This window comes from Mus musculus, chromosome 8 (assembly GCF_000001635.26).
Source record: "Mus musculus strain C57BL/6J chromosome 8, GRCm38.p6 C57BL/6J".
Lineage (NCBI taxonomy): Eukaryota > Metazoa > Chordata > Mammalia > Rodentia > Muridae > Mus > Mus musculus.
In genome coordinates, this window is record NC_000074.6 from 13,478,109 (window position 1) to 13,504,905 (window position 26,797).

At 48.7% G+C, this 26,797-nt stretch overlaps 2 protein-coding genes across 4 annotated transcripts in view; one reads left to right on the forward strand and one right to left on the reverse strand.

The window, feature by feature from the left end:
* Positions 1 to 15,326, forward strand: part of Tmem255b (transmembrane protein 255B) — a 58,322-nt gene extending 42,996 nt beyond the window's left edge. Inside the window, exons 9-12 of one of the 3 annotated variants that reach the window (XR_003947296.1) lie at positions 5,095 to 5,822; positions 6,590 to 6,693; positions 10,470 to 10,644; positions 15,244 to 15,326. Coding sequence is in view for 1 of the 3 variants with exons in the window: in XM_030243600.1 (XP_030099460.1) it covers positions 5,095 to 5,121 (27 nt within the window). In the remaining 2 variants the exon portion in view is untranslated. Of the gene's footprint in view, positions 1 to 5,094; positions 6,694 to 10,469; positions 10,645 to 15,243 lie in introns of those variants that run through there. The other 2 variants (XR_003947295.1, XM_030243600.1) reach the window with 2 other exon arrangements.
* Positions 1 to 16,427, reverse strand: part of Gas6 (growth arrest specific 6) — a 29,162-nt gene extending 12,735 nt beyond the window's left edge. The window contains exons 1-6 of the mRNA NM_019521.2: positions 16,153 to 16,427; positions 15,738 to 15,904; positions 7,563 to 7,587; positions 5,566 to 5,628; positions 899 to 1,021; positions 144 to 266 (exon numbers count right to left, since the gene is read on the reverse strand). Of these exons, the coding sequence (NP_062394.2) occupies positions 144 to 266; positions 899 to 1,021; positions 5,566 to 5,628; positions 7,563 to 7,587; positions 15,738 to 15,904; positions 16,153 to 16,231 (580 nt within the window). The 5' untranslated portion in view covers positions 16,232 to 16,427. The remainder of the gene's footprint in view (positions 1 to 143; positions 267 to 898; positions 1,022 to 5,565; positions 5,629 to 7,562; positions 7,588 to 15,737; positions 15,905 to 16,152) is intronic.
* Between the last annotated feature and the right edge of the window lie 10,370 nt (positions 16,428 to 26,797).

The following is a 26,797-nucleotide window of genomic DNA, read 5'->3' on the forward strand; positions in this document are numbered from 1 at the left end:
CATCTCCAGCTCTTGCCCTTGCTCTCAGATGTAGGGAATCGCCCATGATGCTGGACTGGACCATCTCCAAAGGACACTCATCCCACCACCCCTCCCCAGGATAGGAAGTCAGGCGAGGTATCACTGCACAGCCAGGGCCTTACCTTGGCAGGTCTGGCCGTCTGATGCAAGCGAGAAGCCACTATGGCAGGCACATTGGAAGCTTCCTGGTTTGTTGTGGCAGACCTGGCTGCAGCCCCCATTCTTCTGGACACACTCATTGACATCTGGACATGAAGAAAGAGTGAGGGGCTCCTACCCGGGCACTTCCCTGCTGGCCTCATGGTAAATACATGAACTGCTGCTGCTGGTGGGGAAAGCCATAGACTTGGTTCTAGAGGTCCCTAGGTGCACAAGGGGACAGGGTGAAGGACAAAATGGACCCACCAATCAGTGCCCAGCAGTCATGAGACCAATGCACAGCCTAGTCTAGCACCCTGAACAGATCTATCCAGACGACCTGTGGACACCGCAGGGCTGTGTTGAGTGAGAAGCTTGGCAGACTCTGCCATCTTGTTTGCAGCTTTACCTAATACCTCACACCTGCTCCAGAGTAGATCAAGGTGGGACCCATCAGCTGGGGTGCTAAGAGCCATGTGCTATTTCCTTCACTCCAATCCTGGTTCCCAAAGAGCTCCCTGGAGCCTCAACTCTTGAGGAGCCTGCAGCTCTAGAGGATGAACCTCAGGGCTGCTGAATTCAGGAGGTTCTCAGGCAGAGCACCAGCCCACCCTGGACCTGCAAAGGGGTCCCAAGAGGGATGCTGATACAGAAAAGACTGTAGGGATGGTTGAGCTCCCAGTCTTGGGTAGAGGGTGAGGAGTAGGTGGGGCAGAGAGAGGGCAAGGTGTGGACTCACCTTTGTCACAGAGCCGGCCTCCCCAGCCATCTGTGCACACGCAGAAGAAGTTGCCCATGAGGTCTTGGCAGATATGAGTACCCTTCTTATCACAAGGGTTTGGGGTGCACTGGTCAGGCAAGTCTGAGTTGGAGAATACAAAAACGAAAACCACTCAGAATATCTCTGAAAGCCTCACCGTCTCATATAGCTGGGGGTGGTCAGAGCCTGGGGGGGGGCAGTGAAGCTCCCAGGGGTTCCAAAAAAGGCTGAGCTGTGATGGAGGGTCCTACCTTGGGACAGAAACAAATATGAGGAACTTTTAAAGCCCTGGGATCGGTTCCAGCACCACCACCCAGATCTACTGAGCTATGCAAAGAGAGACTGCTGGCTCCTGCCTCCCAGGAAATGGGTCTTCAAGATCCCCGAGAAGGACTTGGGCACATTCTCTCCACAGCACTGGTGGAGCCCACTGCCAAACACACAGGATCTCAGCACTGGGGCATCACGTCAGGCGTGCAGTGGTCAGACAAACAAGACACAGGGGTGACTGAGCCATAGAGCGTCAGTCTTTAGCTTCTAGCATGCAGTTAAAAGATCTTTCAATGTCACCGCCCTCCACAGAGTACCTTAGGAACATGGCTGAGACCTCCGGACACAGCCTGCACCATGCCTTGCGTGGAGGCAGGAAAACTCTGCGTGTGCTTCAACCCCAAGGTTGGGAAGAGAGAGCCATTATTATATCCTGTTCTCAAAGAACCCTTTCAGAGGTTGAACAGATGTGGGCATGACCCAGAGGATAGGAACCCTGGGCCCTTCACTCTGCTCCATTTGAAGGAGTCTACAGTCTGCCTGGATGGGGTGGGTGGTCTCCTGTCTACCAACAAGCTAGATCATTCTAAAGTAGCGGTTCTCAACCTCCCTAATGTTGTGACCCTCTAATACAGTTCCTCATGTTGTGGTGACCCCCCTCCCCAACCATAACATTATTTTCATTGCTACTTTATAACTGTAATTTTGCTGTGTTGTGAATATGAGTACTTAGGTTTTCCGATGGTTTTAGGTGACCCCTGTGAGAGCATCATCCAACCTCAAAGGGGTCATAACCTACAAGTTGAGAACTGCTGTTCTTGAGGGTCTAGATACATGGGGGTATCAGCTCCTATCACTCTTACAAGGGGTGCCACTTCTTAGCCCTAATCAGTCCAGACTAGTCACCCACGTGAACTGGCATTCTTTCACCCAGAGATCTTATGCCACTTGGTAAGCATCTTCATGCTGCCCGATTCCTTCTCCTTGATGTATGTATGCCTATCTGTTGCCAGACCAAAGACTGGCTCTAAAGTTTCACTAGTAGAAGATATAAAATAGGGCTGCCTCCAGACGGCACATGCTGAGCTCTGACTGGATGAAGGTAACCAACCCCATTTCCCTCCTGTCTGTCTTCAAGAGTGTGGTTAGCATCAGCTGGCCACCCAAGCCCCCATCGCAGGAGCTGCATCCAAGGGCAGTAGTCACACGTGATCCAGCACTCCTGGAGCATAGCTGTACTTGTAAATTTTTTTGCCATCAGCTCATGCCTCACACAGGCAGGTGATGCTACACTCTAAGGGTATCTAACAGGAAGTTCCGGGCTGGGTGGGCCCTCTGTGGTGCACGAAAAGCTGAGACCCGAGAGCTGAGGACCAATAGGAAGCCTGAGCTGTCCCCAGAGCCTAGGACCAATAGGAAGCCTGAGCTGTCCCTCTCTGAGGAGGCAGCCTTGAGATGCTTCCTTGGTCTTCCTCTGCTTTCGGTAGTAGGCAGCCATTTTGAGAGTCATGACAATTCACATCTCTGACTTTGATTCTTGGTGTCGGCTCTTGGGCATCCCTAGCCTATCTGCTGCCGACATAGGTCTGAAGCCAGCATTTGTTCCTTCTTGAGTTACAGGGAGCAGTTTCGGGCCAAGCCAGAGGGGGATTGGAAACACTGGCCACTGTCTCCAGGAGGTCATCCTAGCAGGGTGCTAGAAGGTCTTCTAGGTCACCCACACCATGTTTGCTCCATTCCTGGGGGCCTCTCCACAGGTGCCTCCCACACCTAAACTCTAGACAGAGAGGGTAATCTTGCTGCCTGGCAGGGACGGGGGCACACCAGGCGTAAGATAAGGCAGGGGCCAACCTCTGGATTTCCCAGATGCAACGCAGGAGCCCATCCAGGCTTTTCAGGTCAGCTTCATTCCTGGCAGCCTCCACTTGTCCTGAGCCAGCTGGGCTGGGTGCCGAGCCCATGGCAGGCATGGGAAGCAAGTCTAGGCTTCTCAGGGAAGCTGTGCGATCTGATTCCCCTCCCCCCTCCCCCCATGGCCCTTCCACGTTTACATCCAAAGTCTGCTGGGTTTGCACAAATTACAGCCAACAGTGTGCCTGTGAGTCTTCAACGACTTTTGATTTCTTCAGAGTGGTTGTTGGAAGATTATTATAAAATGTCATTTTTCCTTAAGCAAGTGTTGGCTGGATAAAGTCAGAGTGGCCTGTAAGTGAGGGGTCAGGACTGGAGGGCCTTGTTGTTCTACAACTGCTGTGGACTTGTGGAAGCCCACCTGAGGCCAAGACGTGGTGTTTGGCTAACTCAAGTATCTGGTTGGAGGCCTAAATTTATTTCTAAAGTTTACACTGGTAAATTTGGCACAAGGGTTGGTTAACTTGGCCAAGAGAGCCACATCTACCCATTGCAAAATCTGTCCTTAGGCCGAGGGATGACGCTGTGCCAACTTCCAATGGAGTAATATTATTTTTAAGAGAGTCCCAACACAGAGCCAATACCAAAACCTTTGTCCCTCTGTCCCTAGAGAAATACCACCCACGACATGTCATTTCTTTTCCTGTTGGGAATTTACCAAGTCCCATGTTTGACCCTTGGCAGGTGCCCAGAGTTTCTCCTTAGACACATTCCAGAAAGGTGAAAGAGTGGACACTGTTTTGCAGGCCTTGAGGGAGCCCCCTTAGCTTTCCACAGGCAAGCTATTCTTACGTTGTCAGTTTACCCTGGGTCTTTTTTGTGGCTGTAGGTGGAGTGTGAAGTGTGAACTGGCTCACTAGGTGGCAAGTTAGGACCTGGGTACCCATCCTGTCCAATCCAGGTCCTATGTTGTGGGCCCAGAAAGGAGCCCAGACCCCTAGGAAATCCCAGTGGCTTGACTCACCAACCACTGCTTGATGTTGTCTGTCAGAGGATCACATTGGACATGACAGGGAGCCAGGAATGGCTTGTGAGAAAGGAATGGAATGGGAGCCAATGCTCTTCCTGGCACCAAGTGGGCAGAGTCCATGCTTAGACTATGGCTTCTCTCTGTCACTCTAGTTGCTGTTGGCATGGTGACCAGCTCCCATGGGGTGAGGTAATGGGTTTCCAGAAGACCTGCTCAGGCCAGGGTTTGTTTAGGGCTAGGTCTGAGCTCTCTAGAAATTGCCAGAATGATGGCCTGCAAAAACTTTTGCTTTAATTTTTAACAGAAAATGGGTAACCAGAGAACTCAGGCTATGACATGCCATGGGCAGCAGGGTGAGGAGCCAGGTACAAAGAGAAGCAGCCTGCAGAGCTGGTAGGCTTGGCCTTGGCCTTATCTTCCCATGCCTCAGCAAGAGGATATGCGGGTCATTGGGCACTTTTGCACAGCCTTCAGGAGGGGCACAGACAATGACAGCTGAGGTGGGCACCCATGGGACCTGTGACGAGCAGAGCCAGGCAGGAGGCAGTTTTGTGTTAGCCCTAATCCAGCAAGGCATCTGGCAAATGAATTTAACATATCTGTCACCAGCAGACACAGAGGTTTTCTTCTCTGTTCAGCTCAGGGACAGGCTCTGGAAGTACACGCCCATTCTCCTCTTCCAGGCCACCTACCACCTAAGGAGCAGAACATCATGTGCCCCTCCCACCGGAAGGTGTCACTGCAATCCAAAACATCTTAAGAGGGTTCGAAGCCATAATTCTAGCCACCAACCAAAGCAATAGAATAATCCCTCAGAGCACTGGGGGCAAAGGTGAATGCCTGGGGACAATAATTTCATATGTACCAACAAATTAGAAAGTATAAGGAAAGAAATGATCGTCCTTGGGTGGAGGAAGGGTTGTGGGGCGGGCTTACTGGGAGAAGGGCCGTGAGCCCGATGTAAAGTGCATAAGTAAATAAATAAACTCATTAATTAAAAAAATTGTCTCTGACCCTTTCTTAGGAACCAGAACTGTGGACAGAAGCATAGGACATCATTCTAGCTTGTGATAACAGGAACAAATCCCCAACGCTGGTCAATCAACTTGCTTTAAGCTGAGCCAAAGAAGCTGACATCTGACAGGAGATGTGACTGTACTTGCCTGGGAAGGGACTCCTATCAGGGTGACTAAGGACAGGGTGACACCGGTGTGCAAAAGCCATGTCTGCATTTCCGGGTGCAGGCAGAGAGCTGAAAGAGGGTTTTGCCCACATGATGTGTAGTAGGGGACATACCTCACACCCCACGGACTATTTAACTCTCTATAATGTGTACATGTATTGTTCATTAGAAACAAAACCGAGATGCACTTTGTTAAAAAGAAAGTTAAAAGGGCAAGAAGCTGACTGGGGAGGGTCGGACAGCTTCTCCCTCAGCAGCCTTACCCCTGGCTACCCAGCACATGCTTCAGGTGAAGCAGGAGGGCACACTTACTCTGAACACATTTGGCGAAATCTGGGTTTTTTTCTTCAGGCCTGCCATATTTTCTCATGCACTCTGCAAGAAACAGACAACACAGTCACTCTTCATTCCTGGGGTGGAGCAGTTATCCAAATTGGGGCCAGATGACAGTTTCTTTTCATGCGGACACCGTGGATCTCCAGTGAGTGCATGCCAATCTGTCAGTACGGAGTGCCTGGCAGGGACAGCAGGAAGGTGTACCAGTGTGACCGAACACCGGGCCCAGACCGGTGAGTGCTGGAATCTCCCACCATATAGACCAGCAAAAGCTACAGTGCAAGTGTGATTAGGGCCAAAGCTGAGCTTCAAGATCACGATGGTTCAGGCAGAACTAAGGGTACTGTTCTTAGTCTGCAGGCAGAAACACTCTTAAGGCACCTTAAGCCTGGAGGGCACTAGATCTGGCACACAAGTGTGTTCTTCAAGGGGAGCCAGGAGATTGACATTGGAACAGATACAACACGTGATGGCCGTGTGTGCTCAGCCACTCTATCTGGTCCTTCAGTAGGCCACATGTGGGAAGGCAGCATGGACAACATAAGCACAGTTAGGATGCATGTGTAGGTTAACAGAGAGATGGCCCAAGGCTCTTGGGCTGGTGTGGGGCTTCAGAGGACACCCTGAGTAAATGTGTATTGTGACATGGGCACAATTCGCTGAAGACTACAACGCCAACTGACCCATGGGAAATTGGTAAAGCCATTACCCCCACGGGCCAGGATCAAGAGGAATGGCAAAGCTTTCTTGGGATTCTGAAAACGAGTGTTTACAAATGATGGATCAGTGTGTATAAAGACTAGCGACTGTGGTCTCTTCCTCTCATGTCTACAGCCTGATATCTACAGAGACTTCCTACTGAGATTAGCTAGCCCTTCCCCTGCGTTTTAGCTAATAAATAGATTGAAGTGCTGGGTCATAGTCTATGTCTTGGAGAACCCCATGAATCCCAGCTTGACTGTATATGTCTGTCATTTCTTTATTCTCTTGTCTCCTCTAGCCAATATTGTGGTACCCAAGCCTGGAGAGTCACAGCAGGCTAGTCACTGGTCTCCTGTGCTGTTGCCAGATAGGATTTATAAGCAGGTGCCTGTGGAACAGAAGGTCAGTATCTTTCCCAAATGTGTGGTAAAAACTCCAAAGTCCAAGAATATACAGTTCTTACAAGCAATATAGATCCAAAGTACTTCAGGTGTTCACCAGACAAACAGTGCTCAGAGGGGAATATAGGGCTTCTTAAAGAAGCAAGGTGACTATCCTCTAAACTAGGACCCTAATCTTTTTTTTTGTCTCTCCTATAAAAGCATATTGGAGCAGGGTAGTGCTAGTATATGCCTTTAATTCCAGCAGTCTAGAGGCAGAGGCAGGTGGATTGTTGAGTTTGAGGCCAGCCTGGTCTACAGAATGAGTTCCAGGACAGCCAGGGCTACACAGAGAAACCACAGAGGGAAATAAACAAACAAAAGAACTTATGATATTTTCCTTGTCACTGTGTGCTTGTTCCAGTGGCTGAGAGTTATGTGTGTGTTCCTGTTCATCAAACTATGTACAAAGCCTTCTGTAAAGCTCTAAGTTTTAACTGATAATAGAGCAAATGTTGATAAACACACAACATACAAGCAAAACTATTTTTTTTTTTGGTGTGTGTGTGTGGGGTCCTCAATAATCTCAGAAGTACAAAGTCCTGACACCAGTAAGTTGGAGAGCACTCAATTAGCCATACTTCCAGATGTGGGCAGGGCCTGCGATCAACTGAAGATATCTGCAAAACAGCAGCATTAGTCTGAGGCTCAGGCAACTCAGAATAAAATGATGGTATAAAAAACACATTCATGTATAATACTCACACATGAGTATTGTTGACAGCTCTAATCTCACAGCTCCCTTCTTCTAGAAGTAACATGGTAATGGGATTTCCCCAGCATGAAATATGTGTGTATGACAACGAAGCTACTATAGTAACTTTAACTCACCTTGATATCGTGGATAGAAATACTCCTGTGGAAAGAGAAGAAAGGACACAGTTAACCAGCACAGCATGAGGCCTTTGAAAAGGGCTATTACTGGCTCATCAAGCCCGGAGACAGGAACCCAGAAGCACGAATCTTGCACTGTGGCTCCCTCAAAGGTAGGGCTTGGAAGCCACTGTCCAGAAAGGATGTCACGGAAAGAAGCAGAGGAACCAGAGGCCTCTGCTGACTCAGCCTCTGCAAGATGACTGCAAAGCATGACTGTGTAGTCACCTTCAGGAGGAGGCAAATCGGTGTCACCTAGACCTAAATAGAGGGTGACTCTCCACATGTCTTCTGGGAAAATGCTTGTAGGATAGACACAGTCCAGGTAGGAGCCCAGTTTCAGTCCAAGGAGAGAGAGTTCTTGTCTCAGGGTTTCCATTGCTGTGATAAAACACCATGACCAAAAGCAAGTTGGGAAGGAAAGGGATTTTTTGGCTTACACGCCATGGACAGGAACTCAAACAGGACAGGAACCTGAGGCAGAAGCTGATGCAGAGGCTACGGTGGGGTGTTTGCTAATTTGCTTCTTCTGGCTTGCTCAACCTACTTTCGTACAGCACCCAGAACCTCCAGCCCAGGGGTGGCACCACCTACAATGGGCTGGGCCCTCCATCTTGGATCACTAATTAAGAAAACGTGCTACAGGCTCGTCTACAGCCCTGCTTATGGAGGCGTTTTCTTAATTGAGGTTCTCTCCTCTCAGATGGCGTTAGTGTGTGTCAACTTGACATAAAACCCCTTGTCAAACTGACACACACACATCACTTTAAGTCCCAACCCTTTCTCTCTCATTCATCCCCATGATCTCACATTAAAAACATAAATAACTTTAAAAAGTCCCACAGTAGTTATAAATTCAAAGATATTACAAGTTCAGTCCCTTTAAAATACCCAGACTCTTCAAAATCCAAAAATGTTTGAAATTTTTTTTCAGCTGTGGGCTTCTCCTAGGGGCTTAGGTCACTTCTCTGGCTCTGCCCTTTGCAGCACTTACAGATTAGATTGTCTAGGCTCCAGCTGGCTGCACTCCGCCGATGCTGCTGTTCTTGGTGGTCATCCCATGGTACTGATCTCCCAAATGCTGGGTCTCTGCAGTGGGCTGCATTATCTCCAATAGCCTCTCCTGTGCTCTCTTCAGAAACGCCAACTCTACTACACATTGTCAAGCCTCAGCTGCTCTCCATGTCCCTGTCACACATTCAACACCAGCGCCACCCATTGCCTCTTACACTACCGAGGTCTCCTGCCAGCACAAGGCACAGCTCTGGAACAGAGCTTCTGTGTGTTGACTCTCAGGAAACACTTTCCAGAAGATTTCACCTCAGTGATGCTGGTCTCTGCTCAATCACTGTTAATTTCTCAGCACCAGCTGACCAGCATCAAGAGAGTATCCCAGCAAAGCAAAGGTTTCACATCAGTATCTCTTCAGCTAACCAGAACCACAGAATCTAATTCAAAATAACAAGAGGCCCCAGTGGAGCCTTTAACCTTCCCCCTGAAACTTCACAAGTTGTCTCCACTGTGCTCAACAGTATGATCTTCCAAGCTCCCACAGAACAGCTCACTGAGCCTCAACACTCAATGGCTTTTCTAGCCCAAAGTCCTTCCACACTCCTCCCCAAAACACACAGTCAGGTCTGTCAATGCAATATCCCACTATCCTGGTACCAATTTGTCTTAGTCAGGGTTTCTGTCGCTGTGATGAAAAGCCATGACCAAAAGCAACTTGGGGAGGAAAGAGTTTATTTGGCTTACACTTCTACATCATAATCTACCATTGAAGGAAACTAGGACCGAGACTCAAACAGGGCAGGAGCTGGAGGCAGGAACTAACGTGGAGGCCATGGAAGGATGCTGCTTACTGGCTTGCTCCTTGTGCCTTACTCTGCCTGCTTTCTTATAGAACTCAGGGTGACTGGCTGAGCCCTCCCATATCAATCACTAATTAAGAAAAGGCCCTACAAGCTTGCCAGATCTTATGGAGGCATTTTCTTAATTGAGGGTCCCTTCTCTGAGATGATTCTAGCTGAGTCAAGTTGACATAGAACTATCTAGCACAGTTCTCTTCATCCTCAGATGCCCCCCCCCCAGTCATTGATTTTCATACAATATCTTGGAAAAACACATTTTCTAGTCGAGGCACAAATCTGTTCACAAGAGCTCTTTCCTGTCTCTGTATCCCCACACTGTACAGTGTATACAAGCCCTCTGGCTATTCCAGGCCAGTGACCAGATGAGTAGAGGCCTGTTCAGGGATGATATACGCAACAGGCAGCCAAACAGGCCAATGCTGCAGACTCCCAGCAGAGCGCCCACCTCACCTGCAATGTGACAGACGTCCCTGTTTGTGTTCTCTCACCTCTCTCTCACTAGTGAGGGGCTACGTGGGTGAGAGCAGAGGTAACAGGGGCGGAGCATGTGGGAGGAAGGTCCCCATGACTAGGGGGTGATGGTGTGCTTTTCTACAGTTTTAGAAAGAATATCTGGAAGGAACTTAGATGACCAAATGCCCTTCATGTTACAGAGTCAAGTGTGGGGATGCAGCCAGCGGGCGTGAGGTGGAGTTCGTGTGTTTGGTGTTTACATGGTTAGGGAAGAGCCTTTCATAGCCACACACATGGAAAGGTCAAAGGTAAAAGCATCAACCACACTCCAGTAGTACTGCTGTAGGTCTGTCTTGAGGCCAGCACAAGCCAACTTGACTCCTGGAAGGATGTAGCAATTCTAACACCCAGCTCAGAAAGACCCAGTGTCTTTTGCAGCTGCCTGAGAGTGACAGATCAGAACTGATCTCCCTGTCCCCCTGCCCAGGACCAGGCAGGATCCTGCCCTTGGATTCCAGCTATCTATCAATCCTTCTTCCAGGCCTCCTTGGAGGAACTCACCAGCCGGGCTGAAGCTGGATAGCTTCCATGGCTGCCTGATCAGACTACATCTGAAGGCAGCTCATGTCCCAAAAGACAAAACCCACACAAGAGGACAATGCTGGATGCACGCATTATCAAGACGGAGAAACATCTGAGCCCAAAGCAGGGTGCAGGTAAACTGACATCATTTCCTGTGATTGCAAACGGGATGGCCCAACTGCCAGCCCATGCCACACAACTGGGAAGGTTCTAGATTATTCTGCACAGTAAACTGCGGCTGCCACCTGCAGAACACCATTCTCACCTGTGTCTGTAAGTCCTCTCAGACTCTTAGAGGCCAAGACATCTCTGCCTAGCGAAATGAGGCAGTGGAATGGCTTTTTTTGTAGTCGGGGGAGCATGTTACTAGCATCCTCAGTTTTGACTTCTCATCATACATGACAAGCCCACCACAAACTCTCTTCCACAGGCAGCATCGGGCTTACAGAATGCTCACACCCGTGCCTCTGCCCTATGGCTGCTGACTCTCATAGGCCATGGGTACCTAGCTGTTTGCTGCTTCATAGACAGGCTTTGTGGAGTGCACACTCCCAGGGAACTCTGAGCGTCAGATGCTCAGGGTGGTGGAAACACATGTTCTACCTCACCAGCTCTGCACACAGAGCGTTACAGTTGAAGATGTACACAGTACTGCTCATCTGAGTTTGGGGAACATTCTAAGCACAGACAAGAAGACATAGTTTCGAGGGAGAGCTTTCAAATTCTGGGGACACCTCCGCAAGGTATTTCACCTAAGATGTCCCTTCTCTGCCAAGAGTCCAAATTCCAACTCTCAGGTCTCTTTTCCTGAGAAGACACCCCTTTCTTATTTTTCCCTCCCCACACTGGGCCTCGTTCCTCTTGTCTAGTATTCTAAAAGGAAATGGGATGGGAGGTGTTCTACCTGCCCTGGCACTGGCCTTCCCCGAGCTGTCCTTGGAGAACCCACCATGTCAGGACAAATGTCCTTAGTGGGTAGACATGGTTTAAACATGGTCACCCAGGTCCCAGACCCTTAGAACTAACAGTGCCCCAAAGTCCCATGAGAGTACAGCAGTAGCAGCAGAGAAGGGTCTGGGGGGCAGGCAGGGAGAATGAATTAGAGCCACCACTGAAAGCTGAGACACAGTCAGGGAGGGAGGGGGCGGAGGGGGGTCTCTCATTCAGCTTCCGGAGTATTAATCCCCGCAGCAGCCAGCCAACCCACTATGAATCTTGCATCTTAAAATTTAAAAAGAAGGTGAGAATCAGCAACCAGGCCTGAGGTCTTCCTTCCTGTACCAAAGTATGGGGCAGAGGCTCCAGCTGGGATTAACTTCTTGATTAGGAACCTCTAGAGGCCAGCATCCTAAGCTGGGGAGCAGCCTTAAGGCTTAGGTATATTACTGAAGAGTCTGCAGAAAGGATCACTTGGGGCAGAGTTACAACCTCAGGGCCTCTCTGGAATTAGCAACTGGGACAGGGAACCCAGCCAGTGAGAAGGAAGTGCCCGGAAGGGACAGTAACAATAAAAAGGGAAACCAGATAACAGAGAGGCTGTGGTGGAGAGAAGGGACAGAGAGATTAGACGTGGCCAGGGCTGCCACCACAGGGGAGCTGCCACCGCCACTGAGGAATGCGGGTGGAGGCACACAGTAGCTGTCTGGATCCTGCATTTCCTCCCCAGAGAAAGTCAGGAAGAAGCTACCAGTATCCGCCCACTGGAGGGCTCAGATCTGGCCCCTTTTTTCCTAATGTCAGAAGAAATGCTAACTAAACAGAGCCAGACTCTTCCCAGACAAAGTGAGAAAACAAAACAAAACAAAACAAAACAACCATGTGGTTCATCATGTGGGAGTCGGCCTGTTTCCAGCGATCTAGGCCCACCCAGTATGGAGGGCAGGACCACACTGTCATCCCCTCCCTGGGGGCCCTGGAAATAGCAGATATAAGGAGCAGGTGTGCATCAGCTACAGTTGGCCAGGATACCACTCGGAGCCACAGGAGGCTGGCTGGTCTACTCCAGCACGGTATGTCCACAACATCAGGGAACACACAACAGGGTTTTAACAAGTACTGAGAGCTTTCACTAAAACCACACTGACTCCTCATTCAGACCCACAGGAGACAAGAGGACTTGGATGGAAGCCTGGCACCTCTATTTGCATTATGAGTCTGTCACTTGCTTTTTTTTTTTTTTTTTTTTTGCAATGGAGGCATGCTAATCCCTCGGGCACCGGCTACATAAGCCTGGAGCCGCATACCCATCTCGTCCCCCTGCAGGGTTGACCACACAGATAAGCAGATAGGAAGGATGTGTTAACATTCTGTCTTGTCCCAGATCCCCAAGGGAAGTTAAGGGTCTCGAGGGACAACAGAGTCTTAGAGATCACTGAGAACTGTTATTATGAAGGAACCTGCACTCCTGAGGACGCCCTTGTCCCCTCGAGGAATAAGGACTCCTTCTAATCACTTTGTAGTACCAGTACTGAGGCAGCATTAGCCGGACCACACTTGACACGCCCTGCTCAGCTCAGCATATCTCAGACACTGTGCCCAATCCGTCTATTTAAATTTAAAGCTCACATCCACGTCCCAAAGGCAGCCCTGAGGTGAGGCCACTGGGCCTCTTGTTCCTTTCCTCGGTGTGCACTGACTCATTATATCTCTGCCTTCTGCTTCTCACTACTTCTAGTCTCTATGGATAGAGTTACCCAGGCAGCACAGCCTGGATCTTTGGCATTCCCAGACGTGGTCCTTTTACCCTAAAATTTCACTCACAGATCAGCCCAGTAAGGATTCCCGAGGACCATTGTGAGAATCTGCTCTGGTAGGTGATCTGCAGACCTCAGCTTCTCATTGTCACAAAGAGTGGGGCAGGTAAACCGAAGCCACGCCTCTTGTCAAGACCATCTCATGGGCCTCATCTTACAATGAGCTACATTTCAAGGCCAGGAAAGCTGACCTAGCATTTTCACAGGAAGGTTACATCTCTTCCCACTCTTCCTTCTGAGGCTATGAAGGTGACTGGCGCTTGTATATCCACTGGCGCGGGTCTTAGGTCTCCCCAGGGGTATGGAGTAGGGGAGGCTCCAGCCATGGGTCCCTGCAGAGGATCACGGGGACTCCAGAGCACAGCTTGGTACTACCTCTTCCTGAGGCTTGCCCGGTATCTGTGGCGCCAGGAGAAAAGCGACTAGCAGCCAGATCAAGGTGCTAGCAGCTAGGAAAGAGCTTTGATTTGGAACTCTGCAAGGTGACGTGAGGTGCGTGCGGACTGGATGCCGGGGTTAACAGTTTCCATACTGCAGGCAAGAGGCACAGGTCAGGTATCCAAGCTGGCTCATGAGAGGAAAGTCCACGTGTTAGGGTGTAGGGGTTACAGAGGGACAGTTTTAGATAGCGCTGATGGGAAGAGGTGTACGCCAAGCCCTGAAGGAGACAGGCTCTGACAGGACCAGAGGGGTCTGTCCTTTGGAGCATTATAGTCAGGAGTTTCACCCAAAAGCTGACAGAAAAGGGAAACCCTCCCATGGCCGAAGAGAAGTTATTTGGAGGAGGTGGGGGTCCTGAGGACATTACTCTCTTTCATGTCTTCATTTCAGACCTTTGCAAATAAGATCATAATTAAAACATACAAGCAATTAAAACCAGAGGGACTTGACTCTAACTAAGAAAAGCAGTTCCCTGTCCAGGCAGTCAGGAGGGCCAGCTTGGGCCTGTCTGCCCTGGCAGGCAGGCTGCAGAGGGGCGGGACTCCACCGCTGGGTGGTGGCCTTGCTGCTCTCTCTCAACTCTTGTCACCACAAGCCCTGTCCACACTGAATGGCAGGAAGCTTCATGGGAGGGTGGAGTTGTAACACACAGAACCAGTCACCTAAGCCCACAGCCCAGGTGACCAAGGACTGGGACTTACCCTAGAATGCCGATGGCAGAACTCATTGGGTCGAGAGCAATCATCAAAACAGAGAAGCAGCAGCAAGGGTAGAAAAAGATCAGCCATCTGCCCCATCCTGCTGTAGATGCCTGGGGCAGCACCATGGTGAGGGGAGGGTGGGAGGTGGGGTGGGGGAGGGGGGAGCAGGGGTGGGGCACAGCTTGTCACCTGATCTTGGCTTCCACACTGGGTAACAGTGCCAAAGCAGCTATGGTGACACTCAACAGCTGTAGCACCGCTATCAGGAAAGCAGCTTTGACAGGGATTGTCCAGTCAGCCGATTAGACACAAGTCAAAGCAAAGGCCCCAATGGCTCACACAGCGCCATCCTAACATCATGTGATCCTTACTTCACCCCAGAAGAATTCTTTGAAGGGAAAATGCCAGCGGAACCCAACATTGTGAAACCATACCGATTTGGCAGGTGTTGGGGGGGGGAGTGGGGGGGGGGCTCTGCATCACTACGGAGACCCGTGGGCCAGTCCAGATCTCAATCAACCTCACGCATGCCCTACGCTGGGGTGTGTTCCCCTCATGAATCCACTCAGCCCCCACGCGCACCTTCTGGGGAGAGTCCTGTGCATACATAGGCTGCTGGCTGCAGTTGGCTGTACGCCTGCTCCATTCCCCAAGGACATTATTAATAGAAGTTTGTCCTGGGCCAGCACAGCCCTTGCAGAGGCAGGTGCCGGCCCTCTTCCTCACGTTGCTCCCCACCCGCCCGTATGCATGTTCTTAGCACAATTCCAGCCATCGTATTTTTGGACCTGCTGCAGCAAGCAATTCCAGCTTTGAGATCTTTCAATTCCTCTTTCAGGAAAACCCTGGGTCCCTCCGGAGGAAGACCAAAGAGGAGCCCCACCCCTCACCTCCAATCCAATAAAGGGACTGGCAGTCTTAGGAAGCCTTTGAGTTTCAAATCACTGCGGATTTTTCCCACGGGTACTTTCTTTTCGAGGGTAGGGGAAGATTTAGTTTCAGAGTCTACTGAAGGGATCTCAGTGGAGCCCACTCAAGGATACGCTTTCTACTCCTGAAGAGGAGAGGACTTGTGGGTCAACTGAGAAACTTGGGCTCAAGAATGGAGAAGTGCAAGGGGGTGCGAAGAAGGCTCAGTGTCTAAGAGTTCTGGGGTGCACGTGGTGGTGCGGTCCACACAAGGATCCTTACATCTCCAGAAAGGATGTTTGGGATTCGACAGTCCCCGGGTCTCCTGGACCCTCACAGGGTGGGAGTCGGAACTTGCGGCCCCCAAAAGTATGGGTTCTGGGACGCCCAGGACCCACCCCGCGACCCCTGGCGCACGCTCACCGTCTCGGGGTCGTTCTCGAACACCTCTCTGGCCTCCTCTTTGCTGCACACCTCCTCCACGCACTCCCGTTCCAGGTGGCCCTGCTTGGCCTCCTCGAAGACTTGGTAGGCGCGGCGCTGCCTGGGCCGCAGAAACTGCGCCGCCTCACGCGCCCGCAACAGCACAGCTGCAGAAAGAAGGGTGTACGGTCAACCTACACCCACTCGGGGCTGGAATGTAGGGGGTCTGGGATGCTGGGGATCGTAATGCCTGTGTGTCTGGGATGCTCCGGGTCCGTGATGCCTAGAGCTCAGAGGTCCGGGGACAGGATGCCAGGGTGTCTGGGGTACCCGGCACCAGGATGCTGCGCCGGGGTACAGGCCTGGAGCCCCACACCACGGGGTAGTGGGTTTGGGGGACCCCTGCGGTACTCACTGTGAGAAGACTCGGAAGCCAGCAGGAGCAGCAGAAGCGCAGTGCCCAGGGCGGCGGCGGGCCCGGGCGGTGGCGGCATGGCGAGGCCGGTGCCGGGGAGCCTAGCAGCCGGGAGCGTGCGGTCAGAGCACCCGGGAGGCTGAAGCGAGGCGCGGACGCCGCGAGACACGGGCTCCGGTCATCCTGGCTAAGCGACGGTGAAGGTCACATCCCTGCGGCGGCAGCGCCGCACCCGGCGCTCGCTGCGGTTCTGGGCCGTGAAGGAGGCAGCGGGTGAGGGCGGGGCTTAGGGCGGGTGGGGGTGGGGCCTAGTGTGAGTAGGGCGGGGCCTTTGGGGGCGGGGCCGAGCTGGGTGAGGCAAGGCAGGCTGACTGGTTCGACTCCAGTATCCTCAAAATTTCACTGCTAGAATGCGGTAAAATGAAAGGAGAATTGTATCTGGGCATCTGCCCAGGTACAATTTGACCGTTTTCTATCCTCCTCTGCAGACATCGTTTTCGGAATCTTCATTCTTGGGCACATTTTCTAAAGAGATGCAACATCCACTAAGGAAACAATAACTGTGGCCACACCCAGTGGCGTGGAGGTCCACGGTGCAAGATGTTATTCCCTCTGAAATCTGATTTCCACACCACAGGCTGAAAGCAGCATTGTGTATTTTCCAGTACCAAAGCTTTCTGGCTCTTGTCTCAGGGCACTTTGCAAGGTCATAGATGCACACACACACACACACACACACACACACACACACACCTTGCAGACCAATCACAGAATGCAGATATGCAGCAGCCTGCCAAAACCCAATAGGGTAGATGTTCCTGAGACATCCTTACCTCAGCATTTTGATAGAAAAGGATAAGGAGTCACCCTCCCCCTCTTTTCTGGGTGAATGCAACCCAGATTCTTGGGAGCACACAAGGTCAATACTGGTGGAATTCTTCTTTAAGGTCATCCGTTTGAAGGTGGGGCTAACAAATATCTTAATTTCAGAGAAATGACTGCCATGGGAATCATCTTGAAAGGGAATTAAAAATTGGATAAGCTGTGCCTGCTTCCAGACCAGAATCACGGCACTCCCAGGAAACCAAGCCAAGAACTTCAGAAGCCAGAGAGCACCCCGAATTTCCTAAGGCTGCCCCAGGCCTACAGACACCATGTGCTTGGAATGAATATTTGCCGTATTAATTTTCTGCTCTTTCTTAAGAAGGAACACTGTTTTCAAAAGTGGTGTTGGTTATTCACGAACACTCATTCCAAGCCAAGTAGAGGTCCGCCATTTCTGAAGGTTCTGAGGAACGGGCATGGGTGGAGGTCAGGTGGTTTGCATGTCTGCAGTTGCTGCTGCCTGTACACCTGTGGAAGGTTGGAGGAAAGATGATTTGATTTTTCTAGTTACTTGAATCCCTTCCTCCCCCCTCCCCCCATGAGAGACAGCTTCTCTGGCTTCTATGGTGTGGTCGTGACTCAGACAACCAGGACCCAGCACCACCTCAGCTCGATGGAGTTATCCAGATCTTTTGGCTTCCTTTAGCCTTGACCTCAGTCTCCCCTACATTCCCAGTGCATTCTTTCTGCTGGGCATCCCAGTAAAGATGCCTCACATTATACAGACCGTTGGTTTAATGAAGAGAGAGCATCCTCCTGGATTTGGCTTAGAAAACAGAGCAAAGAGGAAGCAAATGTGGAGGGAAGTGGAAGGCTGGATGGAGGGCACTCAACCGAGTCATCAACACAAACAAACAACAAACAAAACAAATGAAACAAACAAACAAACAAACAAACAATTCCCTTTCCAAGGCAGCCATGGGAAACCTGTAAGAAACGACCCGGGTAAATATTTCACATTTGAAGTGCCCTGCAATGGAAATGGTGAGGCTCAGCCCCACAGGGCAGGAGGTTGGAGCCATCTGGGGTGTTGCGAATGATCTGGCTACAGAAAGGAAAGCTGGTTGCTTCTCTTGTCAGGAATAAGCTCAGGTGGGCTGTGGAGATTGGGTGGAAGCATTGTGTCTGGATGGAACCAGTTCTGCACAGTCCCCAAGGCCACTTCTCTGTGCAATACACTTGAACTGAGATTGCTCTTGTTCTTCTTTAAAATGAGTTGTCCTGGAAACAAACCAACATTCAGTTTGGTTTCTGTTTGGGGTTCGATAGCCTTATCGATATATGGAAATGCCTTTAAGTTGTGTCTATAAGATAGCTTTTGATGTACCTGAGGCCCAGGTGTTTACCTGTGTAGCAAGATGACACAGCAGGATCCAAAGAGTGCCTGTCCCCTTTGCTAATTCTTCCTTCCCAATGTCCCTCCCATCCCCTGTGTTCCCATAGTCTAGAAAACAGCTTCTGCTACTACAGATTAACTCATAATTTCTAGCATTACATAAATCTATATTAACCACATTTTTTGCTTGGCCTTTTCAACCAGCATATTTTCATTTTTGCTCACTATATTCAGTTTTATGGATATACTTATTGATGAACATTAGAGGTTTTTTAAAAAAAGATTTATTTCTTTATTTTATGTGTATGAGTACACTATAGCTGTATTCAGACACACCAGAAGAGGGCATCGGATCCCATTACAGATGGTTGTGATCTGGAAGATCAGTTGGTGCTCTTAACCACTAAACCATCTCTCTAGCCCAAGTTGTCTTATTTTCTTAAATCAGACAATAGACTGTGAACACTTATGGGCCATTTATGCATAAATTATCACGTGCCAATATGGTTTCATTTCTCTTGAACTTTCTTTTTACTTTAATAAAAACTTTATTTAAACAAGAGGATTGACTTGAAGGGATGATTTTGTCCAAGAGTAATTTACCCCTACTTAAAGACAAATTGCCCTGCTTGTAACAATAATGTACAAAAAAGTTATAAAAGTGTACTTGGCTTTACAATGGTAGATGTAAAAACATTAAAATTCTCCCATCAAACAAGGTATGAATGGATTTTATGTTGTTGGGTTCTTTTGTCAAAACGATGAGAAGAAAATAACTTACTGCAACACAAGGAGTGGAATGAGGGAGCCACTAATGGAGAAAGGGGGAATGTTTTTACAGACCCAGTACCGACCCCAGACCAGCCCCATCTGATGTCAACCAAAACAACATTGGCCACTTAGTTTAAAAAAGAAAAAAAAAAGCAATATACTTGTGCACACACACCAGTTACTTTATGTGCAATAAAGAAATGAGGACAGGGAAATGAAGGAATAAAGAAAGCTGTACTGTAGTAGCCAGGATGTGGCAGAACCAAATCTCAGCTTTCTAGTTGAGAGTGAGAGTTCCTGTGGCTCCCGTGGCTCCCGTGGCTCCCGTGGCTCCCGTGGCTCCCGTGGCTCCCGTGGCTCCCGTGGCTCCTGTGGCATTTGGTCTATAACAAAATTCTGGAGGAAGTAGCAGGTTCCCTGTTTAGTAGAGGCCTCCTGTCTGCTGCTGAAACACACCAATCATATCTTCACCGCCATTTCCAACTGTGCAGGTGTGTCCATTTCATTGACTGCTTGTCGATCAAATCCGATTCTTTCCTCAAGTTCCTGGTCAGCCATGGTGAGCACCAGTCTCCTCAGCTGCCACTTCACAAGCGAGGCGCCAGGTCTGCACTGACGGCGCACACAGGCAGCAGCAGAAGGGGCAGCTTGAAGGTTTTTAAACATTTTGTTTGTTTAGTGTGTGTGTGTGTGTGCATGTGTGTGTGCATGTGTGTGTGCATGTATGTGTGTGTATAACCTGTAGGAATCTCTCTTTCTCTTATTGTTTAAAATCACATTTCTGTAATAACTAATGACTTTGAGTAGAGCTTAGTGTGCCTTGTGCCATCCAAATAGCTTCTCTGCTGAAGTGTATGTTTAAATTTCCTTCCTCCCTCCCTCCCTCCCTCCCTCCCTCCCTCCCTCCCTCTTTCCTTCCTGTTTGAGATGTTTGCTTTTCTAATCATTGTTTCAAGAATTCTTTAAATAGTCCAGATAAAAGGTCCTTATCAGATGTGTGGTTTGTAAATATTTATTTCCAGCCTGTACCTGTGTTTTCATTCTATCAAACTGTCTTTCAAAGAGCAGGTGTCTTAAGTTTGAGATTACTTGAGGAGAACAATGGCTTACCTTTGGTTCTGGCCTGAAAGGGTCAGAGCCTTTAACTGGGAGAAAGTTCAGGGGTCGTCCCTCCTGAAAGGGAGGGATGTCCTAACATGCCTTTCTGTGGGCCAGAGTTTTTCCTTGTTCCTAGTCAAGAGTTAATATTTACCCTGAGAGGAGGATGTCCTTGGGTCTTCAGATAACAGTTTCTTCTTCTGAAGTTTGTTCTTGTTATGAGAAAATGACTCCAAAAATGATAATATTGTCTGCCAGGTGCAACTAAGTAAAAATGTTATTTTTTGAGCAAAAGTTGCAAAGTCATACCCCATGTTTTTAAGCTGTAGGAATCAGTAAAGCTTTGCTACTTGCCACCAGAGCGGTAGTCCGTCTGTTTCTTTAAGGCGTTCGCGAAGCTGGTCTTCGTCAATTACTGGCTCCCCCTTTTATGCTTCTGGTGTTATATTTGTCCAATCAAATGTCATAAAGGTTTTATCCTAGATATTATTGCAAAGGTAAGTTTTGTGTTCAGGAACATGATCTGTTTTAAATTAGTGAAACTTTATTCAGCTGAATAGTCATTTGGTTATCAATAGTGTTGACCCATTATGTAGCATTCTGAATAGATGAGCGAGGTGTAGATTTCTGTGTGTGTGTGTGTGTGTGTGTGTGTGTGGTGTGGTGTGATGGTACAACTCTCCCAGAATTGTTTACTGAAAACTATTCTACTTCTAGTGACTTGTCTTTGTGTCACCAGTAACCCATTGATTTTACATGTGTGAGTCTGTTCATTGACTGTTCTATTAAATTTATTTCTCTTTAAAGTTCGTACCATGCTTCCTCTTCCTCCTCCTCCTCCTCCTCCTCCTCCTCCTCCTCCTCCTCCTCCTCCTCTTCCTTCTCCTCCTCTGTGTAGCCCTCACTGTCCTGGAATTCACTTCGGTACACCAGGCTGTCTTTCAACTTAGAAATCCATCTGCTTCTGCCTCTTGAGAGCTGGAATTAAAGGTGTGCACCACAGTTGACTAATACCACACTTCTTTATGATAATAATTGAAGCCAGGTAGTATGAATATTTAAATGTTCCCTCCTTCCTTAAAACTGTTGGTTTAGTCTGTTTTCTCATTTGCATATGAATTTTTAGAACAGCTCTCCTAAAAAGATATGCTGAATTTTAATTAGGATTACATTGAATCTATAAATTGTTTCTGGAGAGAAAACATTTTTCAGTCTCCCATCTCCTGATCTGTAGATATGGTCAGCATCATATATTTATTACATTATTATTAATATATTATTATTATCCCAGCAACATTTCATAGTGCTCATTGTCAGAAGTGGCGCGTATTCAGCAAGACTTGTTCCTGGGTGTTTCATCCTGTTTCAGTGGGTTTTAGTCCTAGTACAGGGTTTTATTATGCAGTTCAGGCTGACCTCAAAAACCTCCACCCTGTCTTGTGTGTGTGTGTGTGTGTGTGTATAAGCCAGAAGTCAACCTCTTCAGGAGAGGTCTAACTTGTAACTTGTTGAGACTGGGTCTTTTATTTTCCAATAGCTGAGCTGGTTTGCAAGCCCCAGAGATCTTCCTATCTCTACGTCTCTAGAGCTGGAATTAAAAGCATTTGACTCCATGCCTGGATTAAGAATACAAAACAACAAATAAACAAGCCCCACTTTTTAACGGGGTTGGGGGATCAAACTCAAGTCTTCATGCTTGCCCAGCTAACGCTTTGCTGAGCTGTTTCTCCAGACCTAACCCCCTGGTCCTCCTTTGTTGCTCCAGTTCTGGCACTACAGGTGTGTGCCACCATGCCTAGCATGGATTTTAAAGAATTAATTTTTATGTATGTGAGTATTTTGCCTGCATGTGTTTATGTACACTGCTTGTGTGCTTGGTGGCCATGGACGCCAGCTACTGAGACGTCTAGAAGCTGGAGCTAAAGATGCCTGTGAGCTGTCGTGAGACTGCAGGGAATTGAACCGTGGTCCTTTCCTGTGACTGTCTATTGTTAATTACTTAAAGGCAGCTCTAGACCCTGATATTATCTCTTGTCTAGAGGCAAAAATCCCCCGTCATGGGTTTTATTTATTTATTTTATGTAAGTACACTGTCTTCAGACACACCAGAAGAGGGCATGGGATCCCATTACAGATGGTTGTGAGCCATCATGTGGTTTCTGGGAATTGAACTCAGGACCTCTGGAAGAGCAGAGGTCTTGAACCCTTAACCTCTGAGCCCCTCCGCCCCATGTCATGTTTTAATGAAAAACATTTCCCAGCCAGTTTTCTCAGCCTAGTATAAAAATTAATTTAGTGTTTTACTAATCAGTAGAATTTAAAAAGTGATTTTAAAATATAATTTCATTTTATTTTTATGTGCATGGGTGTTTTGTCTGCTTGTGTATCTGCATATCACATGCATGTCTGGTGCCCAGGGAGGCCAGAAGAGAGCATTAGATCTTTGGGAACTGGAATTACAGACAGTTATAAACCACCATGTGGGTATTGGGAACTGGACCTGGGTTCTCAGAAAGAGCAGACAGTGCTCTTAACTGCTGAACCATCTCGACAGGTCCTTAACTAATAGGTTTCTTAAGGTGCAAAGCAGAGCCACAGGGCTGCAGGCTTAGATATTTTTAAAACCTACTTTTAATAAGGGTTCCCAAATGCTTTCTAGCCCACCATCCAAAGGTAGGGGAGAAATGATGGTTAATAGGACAAGGGGGTATGGACCTGTTGGTTTTTTGGGGGTGATTCCAATCTCTGTTTGTCAGGATACCAGCAGTCCAGTTCAGTAGTGTTAGGATACTGAACACAATCAGCAGCTGTGGCACGATCCAGCAGAAACTGCCAGGCCTCCGTTGAATCAGCCAGGACACCAGGAGTTCTCTGCCATGATTCTCAGTGAAGCAGTGAAGATAAGCAAAGATGAGAGACCGATGAAGCATTGCAAAGCTAGCTATGGAAGTGCCCTGTCACTGTGTCACCATCCGTTGAGTCCTACTTATATTTTCTCCAAACACCACATGTCCTCCCATGGGTCTTGCCTCAGCAAAACACCACATGAGTCTGCATCATGTGACACAACCAGAAACTTCCACTTCACAAGGCTTATTCCCAGCTGGGAGGGAATCTTCCACTTCCCTCTGTCTGCTTGTGTGCAAGTAATGATTAGGCTATAATCATTTGTGTGCTTGACGACTGAGATGGAGGTGGGGGTGTCCTGGCTCTAGTAGGAACTGTTTTAGACTTTTAAAAGCCATTTTCCCTATTCATACCCAAATTTCCTTATATGAAGAAAGTTGTAAGGCATGTCCTTGCTTAGGTTTCAGTCTGATAATTAGAGGAGATGGCAAACATGAACTCCTTGATGTACAGTGATGGGAGACATTATGCCCACCAGTCCTGCTGCAGCTAGGACTCTTCACCATCAGCATAGTTGGGTCCCAACGCTAGATTGCCTTCCGGCTAGAAAAGGACCAGCAGCTCTCTATTGGGAGATATGATAACCAGGATAACTGGTCTGTCCAGGAAAATGTCCTTATTGAATAGCATCAAAATAACATCAAAATAATGCTGTGCAATGAATACATGTGTTCTTCAAATAAATGCTTATATTCAGTTGTTACCCATACCGATGGTGCCAATTGGTGGAGCCACCAGGGTAACAAGTTGGGGTAAGTGTAAGTCATGAGGGTAGAGTCCCTGGTGGGGTCGATGTCATAGAAGAGGAGACAGGAAACTTGAAACTTCCTCCCATCATGTGAGGACATACCAAAAAGTTCCCACTCTGAACCAGGTAGCCTCTTAACCCAGACCCAGATGTTCTAGGAAGCCTCCAGACCCAATCTCCTGACATTTTGGTCTTGGACTTCAAGGCCCAAGCACCATGAGAAGTGACATTTGAGCCATGTGGTCTGTGATAATTTGCATCAGCGGTCCAAGCATACTAAGAAAGCAGGAACCCCAGGAGCTCTGTGTCTCAGAGGTTAGAGGAGGGTGGGCCTCCTCTAAGGACTATCAAGTCTGGAGCCCTGGCCAAGGATGAGGCAAATATGTAAAGAATAAAGGCCAAGGTCTCCTTTTCTACAGAGTTTGGAAGAATGGAGTCAGTGAATGTGGTCGTAATAAACGGTTTCTCCTTGCGCTGGTCACTTCATCAAAATATTGTAAATAGAGGCCAGAGGTGATCTGGGGAGAGGATTTATGAAAATAATTGTGCCTTAGGTAGCCTCAGCAGAGGAACATAATTCAAACACAGACTGGCTGGGGCCAAGGCAGAGCAGCAGGCAGAACTCTTAGCCAAAGGCAGATGGGTGGACAGCAGTAGGCAGGGAGAGGCTCAGTCTAGGTGAGACACAGCATACCCTGTTGAAGTTCCTCAAAGTGAGGCGTGCCTCCCAGAGCTGCCTGAGAGACTTAGCCAGGGCTGTACCTCCAACACAGAAGCACTGGTTACAGCTGAGAGCAAGGGAGGGTTCAGACTAGTGTACCTGCTCTCGAGGCAGGGGCCCAGTACAGGAAAAGTAACCCCTGTGGATATGGAAGGAGCTTTGTGTGTGGCCCCACAGGCAAGGGGCAGAAACAAGTTGTCTCTGCTGGTCCTTTGGGGAGTAGAGCTCTGACTCCCATACACTCACAGAGCTAATAAGACCTCTTGCACCCACATTACCAGGGAGAAGAAACTGGATTTTTATGACATTTCTCATGCTTTCATCTGAATTCTTTTTATAATGACCAAGTATTTCATTTTAATGAGCATGATTTAAAAAGACCCAGGCAGCTCAGCAGTAAGCTTTGATGTTTCCTGCAGAAAGAGATATTGAGAGAAACGAGGGCATGTTAGTCACAATAGAAGCAGAGAGGACCTCAGCCCCAAGTATCCCACAGAAACTCAAGGGAGATAGATGCCCACAGCTCTCTAGGGCTGAGGTGGCTGGTGTGTCTGGTCTTGGGCTGAAGAGGCCTAGCAATGATGGAGAGCTGGAGATGGTGGAGACTGCACCTGGGAGAGACTGCACCTGGTGGAGACTGCACCTGGTAGAGAGTGCACCTGGTGGAGACTGCATCTGGTAGAGAGTGCACCTGGTAGAGACTGCACCTGGTAGAGACTGCACCTGGTGGAAACTGCACCTGGTGAAGACTGCACCTGGTGGAGACTGCACCTGGTAGAGAGTACACCTGGTAGAGAGTGCACCTGGTAGAGAGCACACCTGGTAGAGAGTGCACCTGGTGAAGACTGCACCTGGTAGAGAGTGCACCTGGTAGAGACTGCACCTGGTAGAGACTGCACCACTCTCCTGTTGCAGTGGACCTCAGAGGTCTTTGAAGACTCACCATGTAGGAAAGAAGATCACTTGTGGAAAAGATCAGGTGTGCCATGTTGCTCCCATGGTGAGATTTGGAGGCTTTTTTGATGAAAGCATTACAGAGTAGGGATTCTGAGCTCTAACCTGGTGATCAAGGTCACTTGTGAGTCTGTGGGACAGGAGCTCAGGTGAAGGTTTCCTTGAATAGACCAATGGACTAAAAGCCAGCTTTTTATCTACAGTTTGCATAACAGGAATACAGGACAGAATTACAAAGAATACATCCAGGCTCTGGCCCAGAGATCTCCCTCTGTCCAGGAAGGGAAGGCTGGCAGCTGTGCTCAGCTCTGCCCTTGTGATCTGGAAGAAAGGGGCATCCACAGGCCATGTGGTCAGGCCTTGGTCTTCTCTGCCCATGACGATGTGTTTGTCATGTCATCTGTCCTTTGGGGAAGGACTCGGGGCAGCCAGCACAGGCATTGTGTGAAGCTGTGCTGAGTCTGAAATGCCCTTCATGGCCAGCTGGAGGCCATCCTGGCTTGAATTGAGTCTGCAGTGACTAAGCCATGCTGCCCAGTAGAGCCAGTGCCCACAGGAATCAAGCCATGGGTTATGAATGCTGGGAGAATGTACACAGAGCAGCTGTAAGGAAAGCGGTTCGACTGTAGTGGACATCTCCTGGTAGAGGCCGTGGTTTGCTGACATCTCATGTTAAAACAAAGTGATGAGCTTTGCATCCGCTGGTTTAGAAAAAGGAACCTGGCTCCACGCAGAGCCGGAAGAGGTCTACAGATACTATTTGGAGAGTATCCAAGGTATTTACAGAAACTCTACACATCTTTGGAACTGACACAGCTACTTTGGTGTAGCAGTGGGTTTTTTTTTTTTTTCCTTCTAGAATGGGCAGTCAATGCTAGGCTGCTCAAGGGCAGCTCTGCTCTGCTAACTAGACCTATATCCTTGAGGACACAGGCTCTGGGTATGCCAATGCCCTGGAACAGTCAAGTGATGCATTTAGTAGGGGATATTTAAACAGTCGAAATTTGTTCTGTGAGTTCTGTAGCCCCAAAGCTGAAAGTCAAGAAAATCCACATCTCCCAGGAGGTCCTTTCTGCCTCTCCATCTCCATCCATCCACCATCCAAGTGCCTCTGTGTTCCTAGTTTCACACTTGGTCTCTGCCTCTTTTTGTATGTGTTCTCTCCAGGTGCACCTGTCTCTCCTCTTCCTAAAGCAACAGTTCTATTGGATCAGTGACATCTTAT